Source organism: Delphinus delphis, chromosome 19 (genome assembly GCF_949987515.2).
Source record: "Delphinus delphis chromosome 19, mDelDel1.2, whole genome shotgun sequence".
NCBI lineage: Eukaryota > Metazoa > Chordata > Mammalia > Artiodactyla > Delphinidae > Delphinus > Delphinus delphis.
This window is the reverse complement of record NC_082701.1, coordinates 22,950,553-22,978,471: the sequence shown is the minus strand read 5'-3', so window position 1 is coordinate 22,978,471 and position 27,919 is coordinate 22,950,553. Positions and strand designations below refer to the sequence as shown.

The 27,919-nt window shown below is 41.7% G+C and overlaps 1 protein-coding gene across 1 annotated transcript in view; it reads left to right on the top strand.

Moving 5' to 3' along the window:
* SKAP1 (src kinase associated phosphoprotein 1) overlaps nucleotides 1–27,919 on the top strand; it is a 276,746-nt gene that overhangs the window by 220,658 nt on the left and 28,169 nt on the right. Inside the window, exons 5-10 of the mRNA XM_059996383.1 lie at nucleotides 8,429–8,506; nucleotides 9,362–9,445; nucleotides 12,427–12,551; nucleotides 15,586–15,649; nucleotides 17,782–17,976; nucleotides 26,759–26,809. Of these exons, the coding sequence (XP_059852366.1) occupies nucleotides 8,429–8,506; nucleotides 9,362–9,445; nucleotides 12,427–12,551; nucleotides 15,586–15,649; nucleotides 17,782–17,976; nucleotides 26,759–26,809 (597 nt within the window). The remainder of the gene's footprint in view (nucleotides 1–8,428; nucleotides 8,507–9,361; nucleotides 9,446–12,426; nucleotides 12,552–15,585; nucleotides 15,650–17,781; nucleotides 17,977–26,758; nucleotides 26,810–27,919) is intronic.

Genomic DNA, 27,919 nt, shown 5'->3' with positions numbered 1-27,919 from the left:
TCCCTTTTTTACTTTCTTATTTCACAGTACCAACTCTAAGATTAAAATAGTGAGTATACAGCAGAACAAAAATGACTGGTTTTGGCTTTGGTGAAAATGATTTATCTAACAAATATTCACTCCCATATTGCCTTCTTAGACCCCAAGTCCCATAAGGCTGGAAGTGGTTTCAGTTCAGTTTAACAAACATTTATCAGGCACCTACTGTGTGTACGAGGCCCCTGGGGATACAGAGAGTAACAGGTATATAACTAATGAATTGAACTGCCCTCTGTGAAAGGGACTAGATTTCCCACTGGCAGGTTTTCTTTAGGCTTCAAGAAGTTAAATAATTAGCACCAAACTCCTTGGAGTTTACTGAGTGTATTTTAGGGAAGGATCCTTCTTAATCCCACATCAGTTCAACAATTAAAGTACAGCCCTGCCTTGTGATGGGTTTCAGCTGTTCCAGCTCTGCCTCAGTCTAATTCTTACTCTCCTTACCTAGACAGTCGAGGTGCAAATACTGGCCCATCTCCTTGGATGCACAGCTCTATTGGATTCTTCTTTGTTCCCCTGTTTCAATCCAGGCACTATGATGTTTTGTTCATTTAATTTTTTTCATGGTGTTCTCTCTCTCTTCCTATGAATGTGAGATCTATTCTAACCCTCCTTCCCTTGCTAGGCCATCCTCCCTCTTGCCTTCTACCCAGATCCACAGCTACATTCCTTTTCCTGGGAATAGTACCTTTTCTACTTCCTCATTCAAGGCTTCTAGCAGCTTTACATAGAAACTAAGGTCTTATGTAAACCGAAGCAAAGAGGCAAGAATGCAGAGAGAGTATTGGGGGAAAGGTTTAGGGTCCCTGGGAGCCAAGACTGTACCCTATAGAAAATGGTATTAGAGCACAGAAGAGAGAGGATATAATTCTATGTGGGGAAACAGACAAAGATTCAGAAGGTTTGTGACATTTGAATTCAGTCTTAAAGGAGCACTCCCACCTCAGAAAATGGGGATACAGATTAGAATTTCCAACCAGGAAAAACAGCATGAGCAAAGGCCTGGCAGTGTAAAGTACACGGCATATTCCAGAAGGCAAAGTCTGTTACCTATTATTGCTGGAGTATTGGGAAGTATAAGGGGTTGGGAGAAAATGAAACTGGAAGGTAGGGTGAGACCAAGTTTTAAAGTTTTTGTGTGATGGAGAGCTTGAGTTTCATCCTATAGGTTAGGGAGAACCATTAAAGGCTGTAGCAGGAATGTGACATGGGCCAGATATACGTTTCAGAAAGATGATTTCTGGCCATAGTATGGTGGACAGGTAGAAGTTAAACCAGTTAAAAAGTGACTCCAAACCCAGGTGGGGCTTTTTTCTTTTTCTTTCCTTTTCTTCATATTCTTATCACAATCCAGTAGAGTAGTAAATAAATAGATTTGAACATGATATTTTGTCATTCATTTTTAAAGATATGCTCTCAAGTGACACATGTATAAAAGTGACCTGTCTCGGGATGAGAGGAAAATACAGTGATCCTTCAAGGTTTGTAAAAAAGACAGGTTTGGTCTTTGAAATCCTCTCCTCCTCCTTTTTAGAATCTCAAAGCCCTTTGAAGCACCACGGTCTGGATTTGTGTCATGATTCTCACTTTGTCCTGCTGCCACTTACTGTGGTTTGGCTGCTAAAAAAGACTTCAGGTCGTTTGGATCTTTGTAGTTCTGTATTAAGGATGGATTCTTAGGATAAAAATAAAGCTGAAGGTGCTAAGTTATATATATGTGTCATTAATAAAATCAGAAGACACAAGAGGCTTCCTGGGTTTAAACTGTTTTTGTGCAGATTACATGAATTCTCAACCTTTTTCCCACCATAACGCATGACCACCAACATTTATATGCCCAACCCACTTCCGTGGAACACCCACAATTTTGAAGAAACAATTTTTTTCAAGGAAATAAAGCTCTGTAGGAATTCTTGATTGCCATGATTATAATACTACATCAGATGTGTTTAATCACCGTAGACTGTGGCCTAAATAAGATACGCTATAAGTTATTTTTAATTGACTTTTCCCCTTAAGAAAGCATATTGAATGCAAATGGGTGGTGTTATTATAGAAAAACTTTGAATCCATTCTTATTCTTAAAGTGAATTATTCAAAATCTCTGCCATTTCTATCAACACCTTCAACTGATCAAAAGACGCCCTGGTATCCCGATACCAGGATTGAGGATCAGTAAATTATTATATTGAATTAGTCTTTCTTTAAGATGAACTATTTACCTACCAGACGCTGTTGTTTATTCCCATTTATTTAGATGCTAGAATTAGTGTGTTGCAGTTTTCATACGTAGAGTTGGAAGTGCTTTTTTCTAAAACTTTCACTTCTTATAAGTAAAATCTTACTAAAAACAGAGACATGGAAGAGGAGCCTCCCGGAAGACCACAGTCCTCTGTGGCAATTAGTGTGGCGCCTCTTTGTGGAAACAAGAAGGTTCTTCATATGCCATGAATATCGATGGTTTCTAGAAACCAATTTGGATATTTGACTTAAAAATCTTCTTTCTTTTCAAACCAAGGCCTCTTCCTTAGAGAGTAAATGAATCATGTCCGAGATTCCTGCATGAGCCCTACCCTAAAACAGGCTTCCCTTTTCTAGATATCACTCTTGTGAAGAGGCCTTACAAACCTTGGTGATCCAGCAGCATTTTTTGAGAGCTCCAGGTTTCTTCCTCTTGTATATTCTTTACCTTGTGTATCCTTTTATTACATTCTCTTACTTTCTTTCTTTTTTTAAAAAAGTTTACTTATGTATTTTTGCCTGTGTTGGGTCTTCATTTCTGTGCGTGGGCTTTCTCTAGTTGCGGCGAGCGGGGGCCACTCTTCATCGCGGTGCACGGGCCTCTCACTGTCGCGGCCTCTCTTGTTGTGGAGCACAAGCTCCAGACGCGCAGGCTCAGCAGTTGTGGCTCACGGGCCTAGTTGCTCTGCGGCATGTGGCATCTTCCCAGACCAGGGCTCGAACCTGTGTCCCCGGCATTAGCAGGCAGATTCTCAACCGCTGCACCACCAGGGAAGCCCTTTCTTTCATTTTTGTTCCGCATATCTGTTGATCTCTTGAATTTCACAGAGACCTGCCCTAGAAAGCAATTCCATAGGTTAGTCAGCCAGTACCTTACAAAGTAAACAAGAAATACAGGATCCTAAAATAATTTTTTGACATCAAGTGTCAGAATAATCACACATCATGTCTGTTTCTTCTTCCATATTTAAATGGAGTCTCTCATGGGCAAGTGAGGTGGGAAGACTGTATCTTTCCTCAGGTACATCTGAGTGTGTCTCCTCAGCTGAAGCTCAGGGTGGTGGAAAGTGCATGGGCTTTTCCAGCTGAGCAACCTTCAGCAACTCCCATAATTTCAGTAAGCCTTTTTTCTAGTCTGTAAAGTGGAGATGATATTAATACATACCTCACAGGCATGCTGTGGAGCTCAAATGAGATGTGAAAATGCTTGATAAAATGCAGATTAAAACTTGTTAGGTTTTTTAAACCATTTTGTATTAAAACATATTAGTTTTAATCATTTTGTACATCAGTTATCTGCTTTTTTTCTTAGTACTTCTGCCCTAGAATCTCTCATGAATTTTCTGTATCCTCAGTATAACAAGTTTCTTCCACAGATTTTTATACAGTTTGGTCTGTTACCTGGATTAACAGATTTTTTTAAAGACCTTGAAAAATTGGAGGGGAAACAAGAGTCCATGAAGATCTCCTGAATATTGTCTCCTGCACTGGTTTGCTAACCACAAACGTGTGATTTCTACCATTTTCTGACGTCCTTCTGCCTAGCTCCAACTGCACTTGTTTTGTTTCTTAGCTTCTTATGTCACAGCTCGTTGAAGAACCTGGTTAAGTACTTTGTGTTCAATCCCTTCCTTTCATCTGCTATCCAGTTTATTTCTCCATGAAATTAAAGCTGTTTGTTTGAGTGGCTTCTGTGTCTTTGAAACTTTTAGATCCTAAGTCTATTATTATTAATGGCTTAGAATTTTTCACCTTACATGTGTTGCTCTACATTCCTTAATAAGTGAAGCACAAAGACAGAAAACTGTGAGGAATAAGTGTCAACTCAAGTAGATATTGAATGGAACCACAGCAGTTTAAGACTTATGTAAGCCTGTCCCAAGGGACAAATGAAGGAAGAGTCATTGAAACCATTTTCCCTGTTATCGTCATGTGTAGAAGATGAACACTTCTTGCCAGACACCTCGGTCATTTATTGACTGGTTCCTAAAAATTGAGAAAAAAGGAAGCTGAGGAAAAACAGTAACGAACTTATTAAAGAAGGACACAGAAACCAAATACAAAGGAGAGGATTTAACAAACGGATGGGGGATCAGCAACCACTGGACAGGAGAATACTACACCACCCACCCTACCTGCAATACCCCCTTTCATTTTGTCCGTTTGAGGCATTGTGAAGCGTATGTTTGTCATTGTGTAAATGCACACACACACCAGTGATCTGTGAGTGAACTGAAATCACAAATGCAACTTGACCGTTCCCAGCCTTCAAATATTAGATTTTCTCCAGCCTCATCCACCCAACACCCCGGGTCCTATATCACAGGTAGTTTAGTGAAAGAAACTGGTAAGCTTAACCCTGCCTGAAATTCACCCCTGGTAACGATCAGCCTCTGGGCTGGAGTTGGTTTGGTCTCCTTTTTCAAACAATTGAAAAGAACTTGAATTAGAAGGAAAGGGGAGGATAGGAGAAGTCCACAACTTAGGGAGGGGAAAGCGTTGAACAAAAGATGGGTTTTTTTAATCATGGATTTTCATTTCAGGTTGATTGAGCAAGAGACCAAACCAGCTACCCAGAATGAAAGTTTGTGGGCACTGTTTTTTTCTGCAGGAGCTGCAACCTTTTTGCAGTAGAAATTGTGTGGCCTCTTATGCTATTAGCGTTGTGCTGTGGTGTTGCCGACTGACTTCTCCAATTCTCTTTTCTCAGTGGGCTAGAATGCAGCTGATTAAATAGGCCGTGACTCACATAAGCTCCCATGTCTTTTTTTATTGACTGCTTTATGGAAATGGATCACACTCCAAAGGGTCCCCATTGTTGTTGCTGTGGGTGGCTGACTGAGGAGTCATGTTTAGTGCTGAGAGATCGACCCCTACTCTGTTGTTTTTTACTGCAGAGCTGGTATGGGTGGGATACAGGGTTTAAAGGTATCTGGATGAGGAGAAAAAGATGTCTGAGAATTTCTTTTATCTTTATCTGCTGTGAAAGTTGGGTGGCCATCACTTGTGTCTAACACTCTTCTCGATCTTATGTTTATGGCCCTGCATCCTTCAGCTAAGTGAATCTTTCCTTTATATGGGCTATTCTGAGAGATTTAGTTAAGTGCAGTGGTAGAGAGAGATTATGACACTAATGTAATTCTGTTTTGTGCTGATATAATGTGATACACCCTTAGGTTTATCCAAAGGGCCATTTATTCCCAATAAATCATTTATATATTTTTTTTCATTAAGGTGGTGATATCCTTTTTCAGGTAATGGACAGAAAGCCTCAATTTTAAAAAAAATTGTATACTTAAATATAAATGTTTTTGCCTTAAAATAGCTACTCATGGAATTGTTTGTAGCTTCTTCCTATTTTTATTATCATTCTGCAAAACATTTACGTACCTTCTATTACACGTCAAGTAGCTCTGCAGATCGGTTCACTTGCCAGTAGGTGTAAATTCGGGCATACAAGACTCCCCCTGCGTCATCACACAGGACTGTGGCTTACGTGTGTATCCTCAGGACCACCCGTTCTTGATCAGTGGGACCCTAAGCTGACACTGAAAGAGGAGAGAGCTTCCCGTCTTGGACTGGGATAGATCTGGATCCCATCTGGGTTTACCTGATAGATCATGGAGGTAATGAGATTGCACTCAGAGTCAACTTTACATTGAGAACAGTTCTGTTATTGTACTCACCACAGAGTGCCTTAGACATAGAAGACAATCAACAGAATAAAAATTGATTTGATCTAATCTTTTTTCCATAGCCATTCCAAACTTCAGCTATAATCCCATTTTTTCCACTGCCCGTAAGGGAATCCAGGCAAGAGAGTTCATCAATACAGATTCCTTCTAATAAAAAAGCAACATAACACACCTTACAAAAACACAGCATATAAAATACTGTATTTCCAGCTCTCTTACTCTTCAGAATCTTGTTGGTGAATGACCAAGAGAGGAAATTCAGTAACTCGTTCAGTGCTCAATTTTAGCAAACCAAGTGTGACTTTTGGGGTGAGAAGGTGGTGATGGTGCTGTCCCTAGTCTCCTAAAATTAGTGACTTGGAATTCAAACATTTCTGCTGCATTATGTCTTTGTTTTCTTGGTGGTGGCATTCTTGGGTTTCAGTTGGTGGGGAGAGAAAAGCCTCATGCTGAAAATGTACTGAAAGTAAATGAAATTAAATAAGCGAAGCAGTGCTCACCACTACTTGCTTCCCCCCCGGGTAATTCAATTCAAGCTCTCTCTCTGATGGCAACTCACAGGGACTGTCTCTGTCACCCCGCTGGGGCCTGGAGTCTTAACATCTAAATAAAAGTTTCACTCGAGCATTTTTTATGCTCCTGCCAGCAGGATCAGTGAGCTGGTGTGGGCACATTAATGTAATATTCATACTCACAGACTCTCCCCGCACACGAGGCAATGTCTTCCCATTTTCATAATTATAGATGTTCCATAAAATGGCGTTTAGATTTGCATTAAAAAAGGAGGTTTGAATTCTAATAGAACGTTTAACATGTCTTTTAAGATTCAGACTCTCGGCATCTTTAACAAGAAGCTGTGTCTCTAAGTTTAACAAGACCTTTTTAAAAAAGGGAAAAAATGGTGGGAAGAAAAGATGGAAACTCCAGGCTTAGGGGATCCTGTTTTTCTTATCCCCTGTGTCTTTCATTTAATTTTTAGGCCTCTAGGAGCAATTTTTTGACAGCGCTGCAGAGAGGATGGGCTCTCCTTCAAAGGGCCTTCTCAGCCATACTGGGTCCTCGCCCTCAGTACAATCTGCTTCTCTGTTTTCTTGGAGAGCATTTTCAAAGAGATATTAGAATTTTCAGAGGGGTGGGAGAAATGGAAGAATCCTAGACAAATGAACTTTCCTTTGCTGCTCTTCATCTCATGCGTGCACCCTGAGACCCATCTGGGAGGATTTATAGCAGCTACAGAGTTTGCTAACTGTAAAACACACAAATGAAAACAGTCTATGAACAAGGAAGTTGACAATACGGACAAATAGGATATAGAATCAGGCACTTAAACACCTAAAAAAGAAACTCTTCTGATCTATATTTTTAAAACTAAGCTTGAAACAGAAGCAAAAAGTACTTTTAGTTGCATTTTAAATCATCTTAAAATGTTAGTTTTAAACAAAAAGTATTCAAAGCATTGAACAAAGTGCCAACGCACAGCTACCACTGAATGTTAGTTATTGTCAATGTTAAGAAAACAATTGTGTGATTGAAAAAACTGATTCCACCCAAGAGTCTCAAGATATCGTATAGGTGACCCAGTTGATTCATATGCATTGTGCCTTAATTTGGTTTATATTTTGTTTGCTTTCTAAATTTTTTAAGGCAAACCAAAAGAGATTTGGGTTTGGGGACCAAAAAGAATAAAATTAGGATTATGCTAACCCACTCCCTTCATTTCTCCTAATTAAGAAATAGAGAGTTATATGTTTTAATTGTTTTTGTTGTTGTTCCTGTTTCATTTTATTTTTTTGAGGAGTAAATTCCTGCCTCATTGTCTCTGTCCTTTGCCCCTCCCTTCTGTAAGATAAGTATAAACCCCAGTGGTGGAAGATAGATTAGGATCTTGACTGCTCAATAAATTTGTACCTAACAAGGCTAATTGAAAGCCGAGAATGTTAGCAGCATACAATTAAAGGCTGATGCCAGATCCAGGTCTTCTCTGTGTAAAGGCTTCTACCATCCCTAGACTCTTACCATGACTTTGACAAAACCAGAATTTAGCAGCTATTGCCAAGTTCAGCTATGCAGAGCCTTTCTTTGTGTGAACTTAATAAAAATTATGTTCACTAAGGTGGCTTTCTGTTTGTTAGAAAAAGGTGTGTGTTTAGTTAAGCAAATTCTTAATTTTCTGGAGTCCTTTTCTTGCCAATCAGTACATGCTTAGGCTACCTCCCCTTGCACAAACTAATGTTATGTTTAGATAATTTTAAGCAATTTTAGCATTAGATATAATTAGGAAGAAAAAGAAAATTTACTTCCCCCCCCAGTCATCTAGAAATTGTTTTATTTTGTGCCATATATAAGCAACAGGCCCTCTGCACCCCTTCATTAATGTAGATTATCTCAAGTAGCCCAAATAAATGAAAATTCTGTCCGATTTCAACAAAATATTTTGCTCTTGTTTCTTTTAGGAATGGAAGACATCACAAAAGGAGCTCAAGAGCTTGATAATATCATCAAGCAAGGATACTTAGAGAAGAAAAGCAAAGGTACTGACTAGACCCTCCGATCTCAGAACATTCCAGGAAGGGAAGGGAAATGAGGAAAAAGAGGGCTAGCGTAAGGGGTACCTGCTCTATGCCCAGTACTATACTAGGCAGGGGTAAGGCAAAAGGAAGGGACGAAAAGAAAAGAAGTCTGGTGTTTGTGTGTAGGCTGAAGAGAGATGGCCCCAGATCTTCACTTCATCAGGATAGGGAATGGTTCTGCCTTGCTCACCTGGTACACAACAGGTGCTTAATAAATACTTGTCGAATGAATAAATGAATGACTATATTTTTGTTCTCATCTCTCAGTGTGCTCCCACAAAGAGTGAAACTATGTTGCTATGAGTGCAATTTTTATATCATATGTGAAGCAGCCCACTCTCAAGTTTTAGACAAGCCCCAGTCTTCAGCTTTCACTCTTTAATTAGAATAGGTTCTAGTAGGATTGGAATACCAGGTTTAACACTCAGGCAAATTGGCTTAGCACAAAGAAAGCCTTGCTCATGCCCATGGCCTGGAGTGTCATTTCGGTTTGCTGAAAGGCAACACATAGAGATCTCATGGAGAATTTTATAACTACAGGATGAGATTAGAACCTGAAAGATATAAAGGAAAAGTAGAGAAACAGCTGGGATCAGAGCAGGCAAAACCTGTTTAGAACTTGGACCTTTAACTGAATGAGTCCTCTGCACTCTGTGTCAACATGGGATAACCTGTGGGAGTGAAAGGGAGGGTTTTACAGTCCATTAACCTCGGAAATAAAACAATAACACACTGGACTGTGTGTTGTTGGAATTTACGGACTCTTCAGTGATTGTAGTTACCTGAATTTATGTCCCTTACTGCTGTTCTGTTTAGATCATAGTTTCTTTGGATCAGAGTGGCAGAAGCGATGGTGTGTTGTCAGCAGAGGCCTCTTCTACTACTATGCTAATGAGAAAAGTAAGTGTTCTTCATTTGCACAGCAGCATCTCACTCCTGGATGCAAGCACTTCGTAAATTCTCAAGCACTTAGATCTCAACTTAGCAGTCCTTAACTAACACCCATAAAGGGATATGCTTGGGAAAGAAATAAGCCTGGGTAAATAATACCTTACTCATCACCAAAAACTCAGATGCCAATTTAGAAATTATAGCCCCTTTAAACACTAGGATATGTGGCCAGCATATAAAAAGGTTACCTTTTATTATGACTAATAACGCATTATCAAGGTTGAATACTTTGGTGTTTAAAAAACAGAACCTCTGGGACTTGCCTGGTGACGCAGTGGTTAAGAATCCACCTGCCAATGCAGGGGACACGGGTTTGAGCCCTGGTCCGGGAGGATCCCACATGCCGTGGAGCAACAGAGCCCATGCGCCACAGCTACTGAAGCCCGTTTGCCTAGAGCCCGTGCTCCGCAACAAGAGAAGCCACCACAATGAGAAGCCCGCGCACCGCCACGAAGAGTATCCCCCGCTCGCTGCAACTAGAGAAAGCCCGCACGCAGCAGCGAAGACCCAGTGCAGCCAAAAATAAAATATAAATAAATTTTTAAAAAAAGAACCTCAAACACTTTATAGGCATTAATAATATAGTTAAAATATTGAAAAAAATTAATTCTGAGAAGGATTTTAGCAGCTTACCAATGGCCCAGAAATAGAACCTCTGAGTCCAAACTCTCTAAGAGCAGGCTCCAAACTTTATCCTACTGGGTTCTGGGACGTAATCCAGTGGACATGCCTAGAGCCATGGAGTGCTGAGACCCAAATGGTTGCTGTCCCCTAGAGACACCCTTCAGCCAGATGGCAGCAGCTGCGAAGTGTTGACTCAAGCCAGAGGCAGCTTCTTAATGAGCCACCACTGACTCAGTCAAGCACAGCACTCATGAGCCATCCCTAAAAGACCCCCCATCCATGCTTAACACAGTTGCTTAGTTCGTGAGAAGGAACAGAGGATATAAGCACAAAGTGGAGGCAGCAACAAATAAACACAAGCTAAAAGTTGTTACCGTAGGTGAATGCAAACTTTCAAATAGGGGATACCCCCCTGCAGGGTTAGACTGCCCCAGGAGTAATTCTCCAAAACAAGAGGGAGATAAAGTAAAGTAGCAATTCTTGTGGGGGCTTTCTTTGTGCTCTACCACCTTCTTACTGAGGCATGATCCAAAGTAAATCCTTTATTGTCCTTCCGATCATTTTCTGTTTCTCCTCTCTTCCTTCTTTCCCGGACTTATTCCTCTCCCAAAGCCTGGATATCCAGTCAAGGGAATAATCAGATACCTACCCATTTGCCTTTGGACTTCCTGCACTTTGGGGACTAAGGTAGCAGAAAGAATAGCTTTGCTAAGTGACATGGAATCCTTAAGATTTGCTCTTGGACTTCAAGGCAGTTACCTCATTCTGCCTCTCTGCCTGCAACAGGTATCACTGACCTTCATCTTGATTTCACCATCACAATTCATCAGAACCTTTCCTATACAGGGGTAAAGTGTGAAGCCCGACTTGGAAATGATAGCAGCATAGCTCAAAACCTGAGTAACAAGCCCCCTGTATCCTTCCAACCCCCAGCCCACTCTCAAATCCAGCAACTATAATTTCTCCCCTGAATTCTAGGCATACAAGCCAACCAGGTTTTATTTTCTTATTTTAAACCTTCAAACTAATATAACATATATGTCCTTGTAAAAATGTTCATCATTTCCCTTGCATTTAAATACTTGGTTGGCATCTCTGGATATAAAACTAGGTATCACGTTCATTCGTTCAGAATCCTTCCTACTCAAGGTGAGGAAGGAGAGCAAGAGCGAGAGGCTTGGAGACTTTTATTGACCATTTTGCCGTCAGAGTGAAATAAAAGCTGGTGACCAAAGAAACAACAAGACATTTTAGTGGCCAGTTAGAACAAGGAGAGATACTTTAACAAAAAAGATTCTGGTGTCAAAAAGCACTGTTGCATGGCTCCCTTCTCGCCAGTTACTTCTTATTGTGCCCAAGACATTTTCTTAGTAAGTATAGAGTGTTTGTGTATTTCTTTTAGCTCAACCAGGTGAGGACAGATTCTTTTTCTTTTCTTTTAATATTTTCTTCCCACTGCCATCCCTCTTATCATCATCATCAAAAAGCAACTCATTCCACATGACACAGGACAGAAAGCATCACCCAGGCACGGGGGTTCCATTCTTCTACATGTTCTGCCTGAACCACACCATGAGGACACAGAATCTTTGGGAACCAACCCCTCTTTTTCTGTTTCTAATATTTTATTTTTTTAAAAAAGAGAATGACAGGTAGAGTAGTCTCTCCTTTCACTCACTTAGGGTCCTTTTCCTTTTATCTCCTTCCTCATCATCTAATGATACTCAGCAGTACTCTGCTACTTCCCAATTTGGCCTCTTGCAAGAGGGATAAAATACTGAGTTTTAATTATTCTCCCTCTAGCATAAATTCTCACCTGACCAGCAGGAGGGGGGGAGCACTGTAGCCCAAATGCTCCATAGGGCATAGGAGGAGAGCCTGGGAACTTATAATGCCCCCTTGCGCTGCTGTCCCTCCCCTCAAATGTGCTCTGCTGGCCCTGATAATAACGTTTCAGTTCTGTAATAGCCTTCAAGAGCCTCACGTTTTCGGCCACACTCTCCCTGCTGTAATAATTCCTTCTTTCTGTTATTATAGATCTCTTAACATTCTAATAAATTCTCTGTCTCTGTTGTACTCTTTTGGCTAAGTAACCTTTCACGTTGCACTGCCCTAGCTTGGCAGTGATATCTGCCTTGCTGTCGCGGTAGCCTCTTCTTAAGCTTCAGTAATAACCTCTCCTTGACTGTTGTGGTTCCTCAGGGATGTAACAGCTGTTTCTGTGCTTTTATTTTACATCCAGAGAAGATGCCCTCCCTTGGCAGTTGCATCTCTCTGGAGATACAGGGAGCTTTCCTGTCTTGCAGGCAAGCAGCCCAAAGGGACCTTTCTCATTAAGGGCTACAGTGTACGGATGGCCCCCTACCTGCGAAAAGATGCCAAGAAAGAATCCTGCTTTGAGCTGACCTCCCAGGATAGGCGCAGCTATGAGGTAGGATGAGCCGAGGCGATGGAGATCCTCATTGGTGTTGCAGTTTCGTTCCATATTGCATGTGAGTGGTGGTTGCTGTGCTGGGCGCCATCTTTTCTTTGTTACCTCTCGTTTCTTACCAAGACCTTCTCTCTTGACATGTCCTCACCTTTGCTATGTTGCCACTTTTATCCTAGATACTGCCTTTGCTTGGCTTCCGTCTCTTCATCCCTCCCCTTCTCATCTCACTCTGTAGGTGAGAATCTTGGCTATTGCAGCACACAATCTAATTCTTTATTCAGAGTCTCTAATTTCATGGCTTTAATTCCCACTCTATTTTTCAACTGCTTATCTTCACTTCCTTCCTTGAAATCCAGAAAAAGAGAAATCTGGCTATAGAGTGAAAAATAATTCATTTTCCCATATTCATCTTGCTATCCAATATAATCTTCCTGTGTGTAGATGCGTCGCATATCTCTGGAAGGATTTCTCAGATACTGGTAGCAATGATTACTGAGTAGTAATAGTGACAACTGAGGAACTAGGAGGACCTGAGTGGGGGTGAGAAAGACATTCGTCACGGTGTTCATTTTTATATCTTTTGATATAATATAAAAGGGAATATAATAGGTAATGCACTATAAAATTAAGGCAACAAAAAATGTCTGACTATGGGACTGTAGTGATTTTCACCAAAAATATACTTTTACATGTGTGTATATAGATACACATATTGTTTCCTCCTTGTTGGTTATTTTTATCACAGTTTTACTAAAACAATTTAGAAAAACTTTAGCTAACTCAAGAAAAAGAGAAAAGCCATGCTAAGGTTAATATTGAGTAACGCTTTGACTCTTCAAGTTTTTCCCAGCACTCATTCTTTTATGTTTCTACAGTATCATAACCCTTATTTTGATAAGATGACCTAGGTCTTAATTATGTAATTTCAAAAAAATTTTTAAGTTAAACTAAACTTTTCTATAGAGTCTTTTGTAGATGTATCTAAGTTATTTTTTAGTATTAAGTTCTTATTTGATTCACCCAGATCCAGATAAAAATTTATAAGATAGGTCTAAAGCAGTTTCCCTAGGCTTTTTTAATAGAAATGTGTTCTTAAGAAATCAAGACTGACAATATATATTAATAAGTTTTAAACAGGAATCTAGGTTTCTTTTTTTTTTAACCTCTTTATTGGAGTATAATTGCTTTACAATGTTATGTTAGTTTCTTGCTGTATAACAAAGTGAATCAGCTATACGTATACATATATCCCCATATCCCTTCCCTCTTGCGTCTCCCTCCCACCCTCGCTCTAGGTGGTCACAAAGCACTGAGCTGCTCTCCCTGCGCTATGTAGCTTCTTCCCACTAGCTATCTATTTTACATTTGGTAGTGTATATATGTCCATGACACTCTCTCACTTCGTCCCAGCTCACCCTTCCCCCTCCCCGTGTCCTCAAGTCCATTCTCTATGTCTGCGTCTTTATTCCTGTCCTGCCCTTAGGTTCTTCAGAAACTTTTTTTTTTTTTAGATTCCATATATATGTGTTAGCATATGGTATTTGTTTTTCTTTTTCTGACTTACTTCACTCTGTATGACAGACTCTAGGTCCATCCACCTCACTACAAAAACTCAATTTCGTTTCTTTTCATGGCTGAGTAATATTCCATTGTATATATGTGCCACATCTTCTTTATCCATTCATCTGTTGATGGACACTTAGGTTGCTTCCATGTCCTGGCTATTGTAAATAGTGCTGCCGTGAACATTGTGGTACATGTCTCTTTTTGAATTATGGTTTTCTCAGGGTATATGCCCAGTAGTGGGATTGCTGGGTCACATGGTAGTTCTAGTTTTAGTTTTTTAAGGAATCTTCCTATTGTTCTCCACAGTGGCTATATCAGTTTACAAGGAAACTAGGTTTCTTATATAGTACATGTCTTTATCTTACCCTAATGGCCAGATAATAAAAATGTTTTTCAGGAACAGGCATTTCAAGTTGGTTCATTCAAAATAAAAAATTACTAAAGCTTGATGCTTGACTGGCCTGTTTTGTGAATCAGGATGTAGAGTTTGTTTACTTCTTCTTTTCTTTGGCCCATTGATTCCAAGTCATTACCATGGTCTGTGCATTCTTCCTCTATAATATCCTTTGGATCTGTCCCCTCTGATTTACTCCTACAGCCGTCACAATAGTTAAGTTCCTATCACTTCACGCAGAGGACTAGTTAAGTAGGCTTCTAGTTGTTCTTCTGTCTCTAATTTCTCCCTATTTCAGTCTCTCCTACTCACAACTATTGAAAGAATCTCCCACTCCTTTTGCGAGAATTTACAGTGGCTCCCTATTGCCTACATTTTAAGTCTGAATTCCTAATACTCAGAGCCCTTTCATCAACTCTTCTCTGATCCTCCAGCTTCATCTGTTACTGTTCTCCAGTCAAGCTGATCTGCCTACCTTCCCTATACATCATGGTCTCATTTCTACTCTTTGGCAGCTGGTTCTCCCTACCTGAAATGTCCAGTTCCCTCCACCAGTTTCCACCAACCCTTTTTAAAAATCCAACCAAAACAGTATTCCTTCAGCACGCCTCCCTGGCTTACCATAGGCAACGATAAGTGCTCCGTGTCTTCTCTCAACATCCAGCTGTTATCAAATTCACTTACTTTGTCATGTTCCCATGTCAAGGGTGTATGCTGTCTCCAAAACTGATGCATTGATCTGAAGTCAGGAATTTGGGTTTGCCTTTTTCTTCCTGTAAACTGTTCTCAATAAATGCCTGATGAATGAATGGGCAATCAAATGAATGAATGCACATGAACATGAATCTGGATTCAAATCCAGCTGTTAACGTTGGGTATGCAAAATGGCTGAAGGAGAAAAATCACTTTGAGTGGGATTTTGATCTTTTTGCTAAATATTAAGCAGGCAGAGAATCCTGAGCTTTCAACTTGACTCTGCAAGTCCGCTCACAAGGTTCCTCCCCTTGAACTTCCCTAAAGGATTCACGGAAATTTTAGTGAAATTGATAAATTAATTCACTAATTTTTCTCTAGTTTACAGCTTCTAATCCAGCTGAGGCCAGAGACTGGGTGGATCAAATAAGTTTCTTGTTAAAGGGTAAGTATTATTATTACAGAAGTAGTACTTGAGTGCATTTGCAGTTGACATTATATTGCATAAATATAATCCACAGGCTTCAACATATTTTTATCTGCCCATTCTCCCTATCATATCCCTCATATGGTAACAACAAATAGTAACATGGGTGAATCAGAAGGAAGAGAAACCATCAACCTGGAAAGGACCTCTGATATCATTCTAGCTCATCCACCTAACTACAGGCAAATCTGTAATATTTGTAACCACCAGAAAAGAGATGCTGAAAATCAGCTCAGCTCAATTCAGTGTCTCCTAACCCCTTACATTCTGGAAAGGAAATTCATGATACCAAAGTCATCTAGATGTGGTTTAGGGTCCAAAATCTTCTAGTTTTAGTCAGGTAGAAATCCATACTCATCTAGGTGGCCTTCAATGACATTGGACATTAAAAACAAATTGCTGTTTCCCAAGCCACAGTCAAAATGGTCCTTACTTTGGATGGGAAGAGTCCTGCCTGAAGATGTTAAATGACTGCTCTTAGAGTACCCTCTGCTGGCCAGCCTGTAGGCACAGCAGTGATAGTGGCCCAGGAAGCCTTGTCTGGGAGTGGCCTGACAGGTAGAAGTAGCCAACCTTGAGCCTGTCACCTGGCATCAGATAACCCTCATGATGGTATACATACATCATGGCAGGACCCTGCCTCTGCAGAAAGGCAGAAACACCAACTTTGTAAATGGCCCCAAGACCTAGGGAGAAATACATCAACCTAAAAACACCAAGCCTTTTCATCTCCGTTTTTTATTCTGCTATAAGATTTTATTGTGGATAAAAAGAAGGAAGCACCGGAGCTTTAATTATGATTGCCTATTTTACTCAGTTTATGCCTCTGCTATCACAAGAACAAACTATTGCATCTACCAAGAGCATCACGTATAATAGACTAGAACTAGGCAAACATGAACATTGATGGCGAGACCACAGGGTACACTCTCATCTAGGTGCATTGGATTTATGCGTGTAATATACCCCTAAGTGTGTAAACTTCAATAAAACTCCAAGCAGCTTTATTGAGCTGTACCCTATGGTAGTTTCAGAATCCCACATTGAAGAAATTATTCATTCCATTTTATTTTAAAACAAAATAATAACATATGGTTTAAGCCACAAATGTGTCTTTGATCCCTTCCTCCTATGAGGTGGCACCAGAATTCAGATGAAAATAGTTGCAAAATCTTTATTAAAAGCCTAATCAAGCCGAACAGTTTTATTATGTTTTGAAATGAACATCGGATGTCTCTCTATCCTTTCCTTCCCCAGAGCACCCTGCCTGCTCTCGCCCATCCTGCAGAGGTCCCTCAGCAGGGTTTCAGAGAACACTCCGTACTACACGTCAGAGAATGAACCTTCCCAGTCCCCCATTAAAATAAAAAACCAATCTCCATCTCGTCTCCCGCCCTGTGCCCCCCAGTGCTGTAATGGCTCAACATCCTCTATGCGGTGACCCACTTTAAGGTCAGCCAGACTGTACAGTTGCAAAAGGGCATGGCCACCACATCGCTCAGCCGTTCCATTTGGTGTTGTATTACTGTTATATTTTCCCACATCCCACTTTCTCTTCCTCTTCCACTTTTGCCCACTCTTCTCTTTACAAGCAAACGTCTCTGAAGTTCTGCAGTGAGATCATGGGGGAGATGAGCGTGTGATAGCTCAGGTATCCTACAGCAGCCACCAGAGTTCCCAGGCTCTGTGTGCATCAGAGAACCCAGGGCATCCCTCATCCTTCCAGTTTTCCACTTGACAAGCAGCGCGAGGCACGCTGGCATTTCCTCTTCTGGCCTATTTTCTTCCCTTCACCTCGTGTGCTCATTCACACACCCATACTTTTCAGGGGTGCTTCATCCTGATCAAGTTTTATCGCAAGGAAGGATTTATGTTGATGGTTTAAACCTGACGCAGTGCTAGTCTGGCCTTTTCTGTAGATTTCCTGCCACCAAGGCCCGCACTAGAAATAACAGCACTTAACCTAGTGTTTCATTTTCTTTTGACATGTTTTATTCTCATCCCTCCTCCATCTTCTCCCTCTTTCCTTCCCTGCCTTATTCTTTTCTTTTTCTCCCTATCTTGATTCACTCTCATCTCTGCCCCAGCAGACCTGAGCTCCTTAACCATTCCATGTGAAGAGGAGGAGGAAGAAGGGGAGAAAGAGGAAGAGACATATGATGATATCGATGGTTTTGACTCCCCAAATTCTGGTTCCCAAAGCAGACCCATGATCTTGCATGGGAGTGTGGGGCTCAAAGAACCCATGGAGGAGAAAGAAGAAGATATTTATGAAATCTTACCAGGTGAGAAATTTCATCTTCTAATTATCTTCCTCTAGTTTAGACACTCTTGACCTGGTGGAAGAATATAACTTTGACAACTCCAGAGGAAGCCAAACCTCTGAAGGAGACGCGGTAGGGAAGCTTCCGTGGAGCTTCTGTGATTCCCAGCACAGAAGCTCTCCCCTGCTCTGGGGGCAAGATGGATTGATCAGGGAGTGTCTTTCATCTCTGCCTGTGAAGTAATTTATTACAAATGTCAACAGGTTAAAGAGTCAAGAATACTCATGTTGGTTTTCATTGGTTTACTGCGAGTTTCATCAGAATTCTCTAGTTTGAACTTATTTTCTGTGTAATTGTGAGGATAATGGAAAGTCACCTCAAATCATGAAGGATATAGACTGAAGAAATATAGATAAACGCTGACAAGTCTTTTCAGTAACACAGTAAAGCCCTGATAGAGCACAGCTCACCGCTGCCTAGTTTAGATATACCACGAATCAAATTGCATCTCTTGCTAATAAGCCTAACATGTGTCCTCTGCCCACCATTACGGCAGGTCTACTGTACGTATTTCTTTTTTCACAAAGGTGTGATAACCGGCATCTCAAAAACTGTGTAGTCATCACTGCGCCCGCACAGCCACTTCCTGTGTGGGTAACAGCAGCTGTTGAACAGTGCAGAGCACAGTGGGGGTCAGACTGTGCAAAAAAACGAAGCCTGAGCCTTTTAACTGTGAGCTAGTTAGACCATGGGAACGCTGAATCTTCAAGACCATTCAGAAGATCGCTCCTGTGGAAATTTGCCAGGAGTTCAGTGCTCTGCTGAGAAATTCAAGTTAAGCCTAAATTTATAGCAATTTAAACCTCAGTCCCAGATGAACGTAGGAGCTAAGGTGAACAGAACATTCAGGCCCCCGAAGACAGGGCTGTTTGCTAAAAAGCATTGTCAGTAAGCAACTGGCATTTCAAGGCTTCCTAAGAAGAGGGTCCAACCCTGTCAGCGCCACATTCATCTCTCCCCTGGGGAGAAGCCATGTCATTGCTTCCTGGGACTTCACCCACCCAGCCAGCGGACAAGGAGAGCCTGCTTCTTCTCCCAGCACTTCGAGCCTCTGCTAGTCCCAACTTCCCCAGCCTTTCTGTTGTGTTTTATTATGCAAATGATATCTTGGTTGAGGTCGAGCCATTTCTTGTGTCTGAAGTTAAAAAAAAAAATGATAATTTCCTCAGCAAGTCATCGTCGTTAATGAAGTTTTACAAAAACAGATACAACCAAAGGAAAATAAAATTTCACAGGTGATAAATTTTTCCAATTTCCCTGGCAGAATTCGATAGGATTGTTAAATTAAGAGTGAAGGTGTCTGTTAGAAAGCAACGAGCAGTGATGGGTAATTTTATAGACTGGAAAATTGAATCAAATTGCTACATTAAAACACAGCTCCTCTGAGAATCTTCCCTTCCACAGTCTGCTCCATTGCAACAGCAGGGTGCAGAAATGGATCTAATTCACAACACTCTCTAAAAGGAGATGTACTCCCCAACTCGGCCAGAGATTCCTGGTGAGCTCACATTCCACTCACTACTGTCCCGGGCTGGGGGAGATATCCAGGTGACACTCCACTTGGGGTCACAGCTGTGGAAGAGTGCTCTGGGAAAACCTTACAGAACCACCCAGACCTCTGGGGAGCAAATAAGGGCTGTTTCATGCACCATGCTTACTCCTCAAAGGAGCAGGCAAGAGGGAGCTGGTGCTCAGACACACAGAGCGAAGGAGAGTAAAGGGAAAGAGGCCTCAGAAAATATGATGGGATTGAGACCATCACCTTACCCCAGGGGGGTCAATGAATGTATGATTGGCTTCTTAACAACCATCCTTCCCGCACCTCGTAAAATCCTACCCTTGACCATTGCAGCACTGCCCACGGTGCCAAAGTTCACACCAGTCTGGATCCTGGAGTGGTCTCCAAGGGCATGGAGACTGCTCAGCTTTCTCTAGGAAAGCCACTTACCCTCTGCTCACAACAACTGTCCCTCAGAGGTGAGGAAGGCCACATCATAGGAAAACCAGGGTCTCTTGCCGCAGGTTAGGGCAACGGCAGCCAACTTGCTTATTAAGTTTCCAATGGACAAGGCTGTACCCAGCCAACAGGTTCTTTCCCAAAATCTTCTATCCATCACAGTTTTTAGAGACAGCATTGAAGTTGGGATAAATTGGCATTTAATTATAATATGAATATTTCAGACACAAGTCTCCATCAGCTAGCTTCCTGTCCATGCCACTCAGCTTGTTGCTTCTGACATTGCTGTTCGTTTTGCATGTGCCACACTACCCATCCTGGAGGAATTGAGAGGGAACGTGAGGGAGCCTGACACTGTCTCCCCTCTGCCACCATCTCACAAGACCACCCACCGAGCAGTGGCCTGTGAGACACAGCATGGTGTTGCAGGTAAAAGTGCTGGCTCTAGGTCAGGATGGACCTGCTCTGCCACCTGCTAGCTGTGAGACCTCGAGCAAGTTATCTGCCCCCTCTCTCAGGTGTGATTTTCCCACCTGTAAAATGGGGATAACAGTAGTAGCTATCATAAAGGGATGCCTGAGAAGCCTGGAGCTGATGTATGTAAGGCACTCAGAGCCCGGGCTTACAGGGAGCACTCAATACATGCTGGCTCTTCTCCATTTGGTGGTATTTAAATAGGAAGTGTCACCTCCTTGAAGAACTGGGAATCAGCTCATTCTCCACCTTCACCAACGAGACCTGAGACGGTCTGGTTGGACATTCTCAGCAATATGTGTGAAGCAGGTGAAACTGAAAATCCTGAGCAGATGGAAAGTGGATCACGCCTTCTGCTCAGGCCCCATTTTTACTGCAAGGACAGGTGCTGGGTGGAGGAACAGTCGACAGTAAGGTTGGATTGTGCTAACATTGCATACCCATCAATAGTCAAATGACTTGAGCCTCTCACATGTGTCTCATGATAACAGGTAAATGTGCTTTGTAAATGATTTTGCTTCTCCTTCCTCTTTGGCATGGGGCCTATACAAGCCTCATTGTCTCTATGTGGAAGGCGGTGTGAGATCTCCTCCCTTCCAGAATATAATTTCAATGGGCTTCCTAGCTGAAAGAAAAATGCCTGTAACACATACCAAGTCAATACAAAAATGTTTTTTCCTAATCAAAATAATGTATGGGTCATCAAGTTAAATGTACAACATCACATTAATCATGGGAAATTTGCATTTGCTACGTGGCTAGCACGCTCTTTCCCGTGAGGGAAAACCAGAGCACTGGAGATTTTCAGCCAAGACCACAGTGTTAGTCCCAGATAATATGGTTTCAGGGTTGGTATCCGCTGGGATTTCTGAACATCCACATTAAGAATACGGGGACCCTTGATGTTTAAGATCTCTTTTGCAGTAGATTCAACTGTAGGATTCAAAATTCCATAAAAGTACAGCTTTTTATCAGGTTTCTCTTTGTCTGGGGCCTCAAGCCTGGAATCCAGCAAGGCACCTGAGACCACTGAAGCGCTGTAACTGGGGCCTCACAGCAGCTGCGGTGGCAGCAGAAGCTGGCTGTGTTCTCTAGAGAGATTTCAGGAGAGGAAACAGAAAGAGAGGCAGAGAGTCCTCCCTGGGTATTTCTATGCACATTCCGATGCTGCCCGCACTGCCCTGGAGGGTTATTATAGACCCAGAGACCAGATTGCTTTATAATACAGCATATAACTGGGTTTTTTTATAATTTGAGTCGGTTGGAAACAAGCATTCTTTGAAATTATTTTTCCCCCACATACAGCTGTCCAGACCCACAGGAAGGGGGAATGGTGATAGTAAGAGGTCTAAGGAAAGAAATAAAGCAGACACCAAATATACAAAGTTTATGAAAAAACAATTTCCAACTTCATAGGAAAGCAACACTCCATGAGGGGAACATCAAAGAAGAGTCAACGCCATCATCAGGCCCCTTCTGAGCTTCTTGGCCTTTTCTTCCTCTCACTCCCATGCACCCTAGGCCCTAGGCACACCGTGCTTTTGGTCAGCACCAAAACTGGAATCGTGTATTTTCTTCTACCTAGAATCCGCACCCTCAGTCTGTGAAACCCAACACATTCTGCTCCACTGTGTCTCCTCAGTGACAGCCTCCCAGAGACTCAGCTGGAATTGAGCTCTGTTTCAGCCTTTACCACAGGGATTTGTATTCAGGTCTTTCTCCTCCAATTAGTAGGTGCTCAATTATTATTTGTGAAATTAAATTCAGTGCATTGCAAGTGTTGCAGTTACCACAAATTGAGTTTAATATCTAGTATATCAAGACCATACTATGGAGATAGGATGCAAATATTTTGAGGTAACAGTTGAGATTCCCAGCTATGCAACAGAGAATTAAATGGGTTATTAGCATGGTGCTCGTATTTGCCATGTTGTCTGAAGAGGTGCTGTAGCATCCATGGATTTATATCTATGTGTGCTGTGGAGTGGTTTCTATTTCCATTTTTTTGCATGTTCCCTTTGCACATGTATTTCTGCTGCATCTGTCACCAGAGCACCTTGACATCTGGTTGCACACTGATACATTTGGCATTTTTTAAGCTTCTGTCACTTCGCTTTATTTGGGAGAAGTGACTCCCCTCTTTCTTATCTAGTCATTTTTTGAATTTTATTCCCGGTTCAGCTGATGTAAGAGCAGCACTTCAGAAAGGAGCCAGGTGTCATGGGAAGCTGGCTCCTCTCTGGGCCCCCGAGGTGGAGTCAGTGTCCTATTCCTCTCAGCCTCTCATTAATGTCCCTGACATTGTGCCAAGAGTGTTGATTGAAATCAACTCTCTGGATGGTGATGCTAATTTGTGATACCCCATGGTTCTCTTACATGTTCACACAGTTAACAGAATCTTCCTCAACTGTTTTCCCAACTGAGATGAGATATTTGGGAATCAAGTAGAGCATTTTATGTAATAAGTGGTCAGTAATCTTTAGAGGTTAATTTGTTTAAAGCCTATGTAAGGTTGGGGTCTCATATGCCCTGTTAGGAGCAAGGACCATTATAATCTATTACTGTGTAAAGTTGAGCTAGCACATAAATTTTACTTCCTTCTTAAATGAAGATGTATTTTAGCAGATGTCACGCTAAAATGCCTAATAATATTCTTATAGAGAAGTTCAGCAAGCTCTTTAGCCTATAAAACATTTTTTTTTCAAAATAATCTTTTTAAAATTAAAGCCTCAGGACTTCCCTGGTGGCACAGTGATTAAGAATCCACCTGCCAGGGGCTTCCCTGGTGGCGCAGTGGTTGAGAATCCGCCCGCCAATGCAGCCACTCGCTGCAACTAGAGAAAGCCCGTGCGCAGTAACGAAGACCCAACACAGCCATAAATAAATAAATAAATAAAAGAATCCACCTGCCAATGCAGGGGACACGGGTTCAAGCCCTGGTCTGGGAAGATCCCACATGCCGTGGAGCAACTAAGCCCGTGCGCCACAACTACTGAGACTGCGCTCTAGAGCCCGCGAACCACAACTACTGAGCCTGCATGCCACAACTACTGAAGCCCGCGCACCTAGATCCCGTGCTCCGCAATGAGAAGCCACCGCAATGAGAAGCCCGTGCACCACAATGAAGAGTAGCCCCCACTCGCTGCAACTAGAGAAAGCCCACGTGCAGCAATGAAGATCCAACACAGCCAAAAATAAATAAATAAATAATTAGTTAATTCATTAATTAAAAAAAAATAAAGCCTCACCTTACAGATGAAAAAAAGAGAGAGAAATTTGGCTGTTTAACCCCCTTTTGTGAGCAAAGAGCCTTTTTTTCTGTTGCCATATAATCAGTTTTCTAGACTTTGGAGTTTGAAAAATACCAGTTTGATTTCACTGAAGGATCCAAGGTAAATTGTATGCCTCTGTGTGTATGGGGCCCTTTGAAGCTGGGAAGGTGCTGAGAGGTGTGCCTTTCACATGCAGTTGTAGAGGGCACTCTCCTCACCAGATGATGGTCCCCATACTCGCTCTTTCAAAGGCCGCAGGGCACAGCACCCAGCCTCTCACTTCAGCAGCTAGGCTTCTTGACTGGAGCCCACTTTCAGCCACCCGGGAAGGACAATGTTAGATAGAACAGATGTAGGGACTGGAGCTTCCCGGTTCACATCCATCACCATAGCACTTAGTAATGGTGGCAAACAATATATAAGATCTACGGCCAACAGTCTGCTTTTCTTTCTAGGTGACTCCACAGGCGCAATGGAAATCAGAGTATCTGTTCTGGAATTGAACCGCATAAATAAAGCAGAGTTTTTATTTTTTCCACTTTTGTATCATGACTGGATTAAGTGCTGTTGCCTGAAAGGATAAAGGAACCAAGTTTTAGTTTTCATTTTTATCATTGCAAATACATTTACATTCTCCTATTTTACAAATGCAAAAGCAGGCAAGCCACTTTCAATAATTTATTTTAAAATCAATGCTAATGAGGTTATGTCTCGTCAGTGGCCGAGTTTTACAATAAAGTCTGATTTATTTAGAAAAGATCTTTGGTGTAGCTTCCCATCTAATAGTGGTGGGAAGGAGGTGGAGTAGCAGGCACGGTGACCCTCCAACTTCGGATCCAATTTGTAATTCACAGCGGAGATCTGACCCAATTTACATTGATTAGAATTGGGAGGAAGAGACATCTGCGCAGAGACAGCAAAGGCAGAATAAACCCTCTCTGCAAAAGTGCCTAAGCACAGCAGATTACTGGTCTTTGTGATTAAGATGTTTGATATCAGCAAAAGAGCTGTTCTCTGTCCAAATTATTGGGTATCTCTAAAACTGAGGACGTACCAGCTCTTCTTTGAATGTTTTCAATCCTGTGAAATTGGTCCCACGTCAAAAAGGAAAAGCATCATAGCAGAGGAAGGAAGGAAGTGGGCAAATAATAAGACAATGTGCAAAGAATGATGTTTAACATGATTTATTTCAGCGTGATCTATTTCCCATATTTGATTTCACTCCTCCATTAGGAGCACTACAGGTCGTAAGTAGGAAATTGTCTGCTGCAAGGTCATACGTGGAGATAAGTAGAGTTGAGTCCTTTTCCCACAGAATCTTATAGGGCAGATATATATTTACCTATATATAGAGAGAGAGATAGATATCACATATCACTTTTTTTTTTTTTTGGCTGCGTTGGGTCTTTGTTGTTGCGCGTGGCCTTTCTCTAGTTGCGGCGAGTGGGGGCTACTCTTCCTTGCGGTGCGCAGGCTTCTCATTGCAGTGGGTTCTCTTTGTTGTGGAGCACGGGCTCTAGGGCACGAAGGCTCAGTAGCTGTGGCTCATGGGCTCTAGAGCGCAGGCTCAGTAGTTGTGGTGCACGGGCTTAGTTGCTCCAGCGGCATGTGGGATCTTCCCAAACCAGGGTTTGAACCCATGTCCCCTGCATTGGCAGGTGGATTCTTAACCACTGCGCCAGTAGGGAAGTCCCACATATTTTTAAATCTTGGTAATATGACTTATTTCCCAAAGTATCAATCCCAACAACAATATTAATTTTAATTTTTTCAGGGGAGCTATATCATTTTGTATGTGAAATCAATTGCAATTCTTTAATGCTCTGTAGTGTTTTAATATATTTTTATGCCGTTTCTTCTTAGTTATGAGCTTAGAGTTTACTTCCCCTAGTCTGACATACCAGAACTCATGTTGCCCTATAAACCTTATATTTAAGGGGGGAGGGGGGCTGCCCCATGCCATCGCCTCAAAAGTTCCATTTAATGGCATAACTATGGGCAAGCAAGACAGGTAAGTGCCCTAAGATCCACAGAGAGAAAGGAAAGTACATGTGGCTGGAAGAAACTGAGTATTCAGCCCTCAAAATGTCCCTTTTTATGCCCCATTCATTCCATGTGTGTGTGTGTGTGTGTGTGTGTGTGTGTGTGTGTGTGCGTGTGTGTGTGGAGGGTGTAATGATGAAAAGGAGAACAGCAAATATATTTCTGTGCATTTTACCCCACATATAAAATAGCTTAATATGATTCCGGTACTCATGCTTTCTTGATAAGGACCCAATTCCCATGTTATCAGATAGTACGAAGTCTGGGATGAAACAGGTTAATGAGGGTAAGAAACTTAGGCCAATCATGTTGTGACTTTGACCATATAAACACTTGGATGGAGTTAGAAAATAGCATTGACTTAGGATTCATTGTGTACCTGCCATGCATTCCAACTGCCCTCAGGAGCTTCCACTCTCATGAATGAAGCAGGCTGAATAACAAACAAGAGTGAAAAGATAACTACAAGCCCCAAGTACTAAGAACATAAAATTGTGGACACGACCAGCTTCTGTGACAGCTGAACAAAGCTTGATACATTAAGGACTAATTAATCACAGAGGGTTTAAACACGTGCTTAGCTTCACACACAAATTCTGGATGCTTACGTGGAGATAATACATTTTGAAGAGAATGCTAGAATGGGAGGAGAAATAGGGTTTGAGGAAAAGGATTAGGATCCTAGTAATAGGCACCTAAATAATTCAGTGGATCGGAAGCTCCATAGGGCGGGGACCCGGCCAGTCTTGTCCATCACTGCATATCCAGTTCCTAGTGCAGTGTCTTGCATACAGTACGCACTTAAAAATGTTTGTGAATGAATGAACAGAGATGGAAATAAGAGAAGGCCAGTTGAAGGTAAGAGATGATTTTTTTTAAATGGTAATTATTGCCTTTAAGAAGAGAGTGTGATGAGCTCAGAGAAAGAAAATCTGTCAGTACAAATAACAGACTACTGACCGCTAATTGCTAATGCTGATCATGTTTATCCCCGCAGATGAAGAGCATGATCTAGAAGAGGATGAGAGTGGTACTCAACAAAAAGGAGGTATGAGACCTTCAAAAATGTACAGGTGCTGGATAGGACATTCGGGCTTCCCACTGGAGAAAGCACCTTTCTCTGACTACAAACATTACCAGACTCGCTAATTAAGAGGGTAACTGGTGTGTCGACCTCAACAGTCCTGAATAAGATGACTGGACAAGGAAATATCTTAACTTTAAAAGCAGCCACCCATTCACTTTAATTAATGTTCCCAGAACTGCTAAGATTTATCCTAGAGAGGTGGGAAGCCAAACCAGATATTTATTTTTTTCCTATCAGTATTTCTTAAATCAGTACAGTGAAAATAGAATTGTCTCATCTCTAAGAGATCAGAGGATTGAGAATGGAAAGAATAGAAAAGTCCCTATCTGAGAGGCCCGGAGATTGCAAGTTCAGAGGGGAATGGAAATGTGTCAGATCTGAAAAGTGAACATGGGGTGAAGGATAGAATTGCTTGGTTATGTTGACTTCTGATGGCCTGGTTTGATTCCAGGCACATTTGGAAATGAATATGTAACAGCTTTGTTGAATACAAAATTATTTCTTATTCATCCCAGACTGTTAACCATGTTTCAGTCTGTTAGTGAGCCCATCCTTTCTAAGGTCAGATGCCCCTCTAAAGCCTCCTTAAATGGACCAAGGACCTAGTCTGTCATTGTCTGTAAAGGAATATGTGTTGCAAAGGCCACCTCAAGGACATTCATTCCATCAGCAGAGCCTGAAAGTGCCTGATTTAGATACTGGCTGACTTTTTCTTAGAAATTCTATGGAAGTTTTAAGCCTAGGGGTTCTTTCCCTCTTCCTGTCCTGCTCCCCCTCTGTTTCTCCAACCTCCCCTTTTCCCATTCTCCTCTCTCTTCCTTTCCTCGTGCCTTTTCTTCTCTTCCTAATCCATTCAGCAAAGCCCCTTTCCTTGGTTCATTCTCCATGGGAAGAGAATGTGTAACAGGTTTAGTGAAGGACCCAACTTCATAAACACCCAGCTTCTCATGAGGAGAGAAAAGACAGCAAAGAGGCAGCATCAGAATTCATGTGCCAAAGCCAGAGAGAGAACTGAGGCAAGTATGACAGGAATGTTAGTGTAGTTTCAAATAAGGACCTCATGACAGTTAA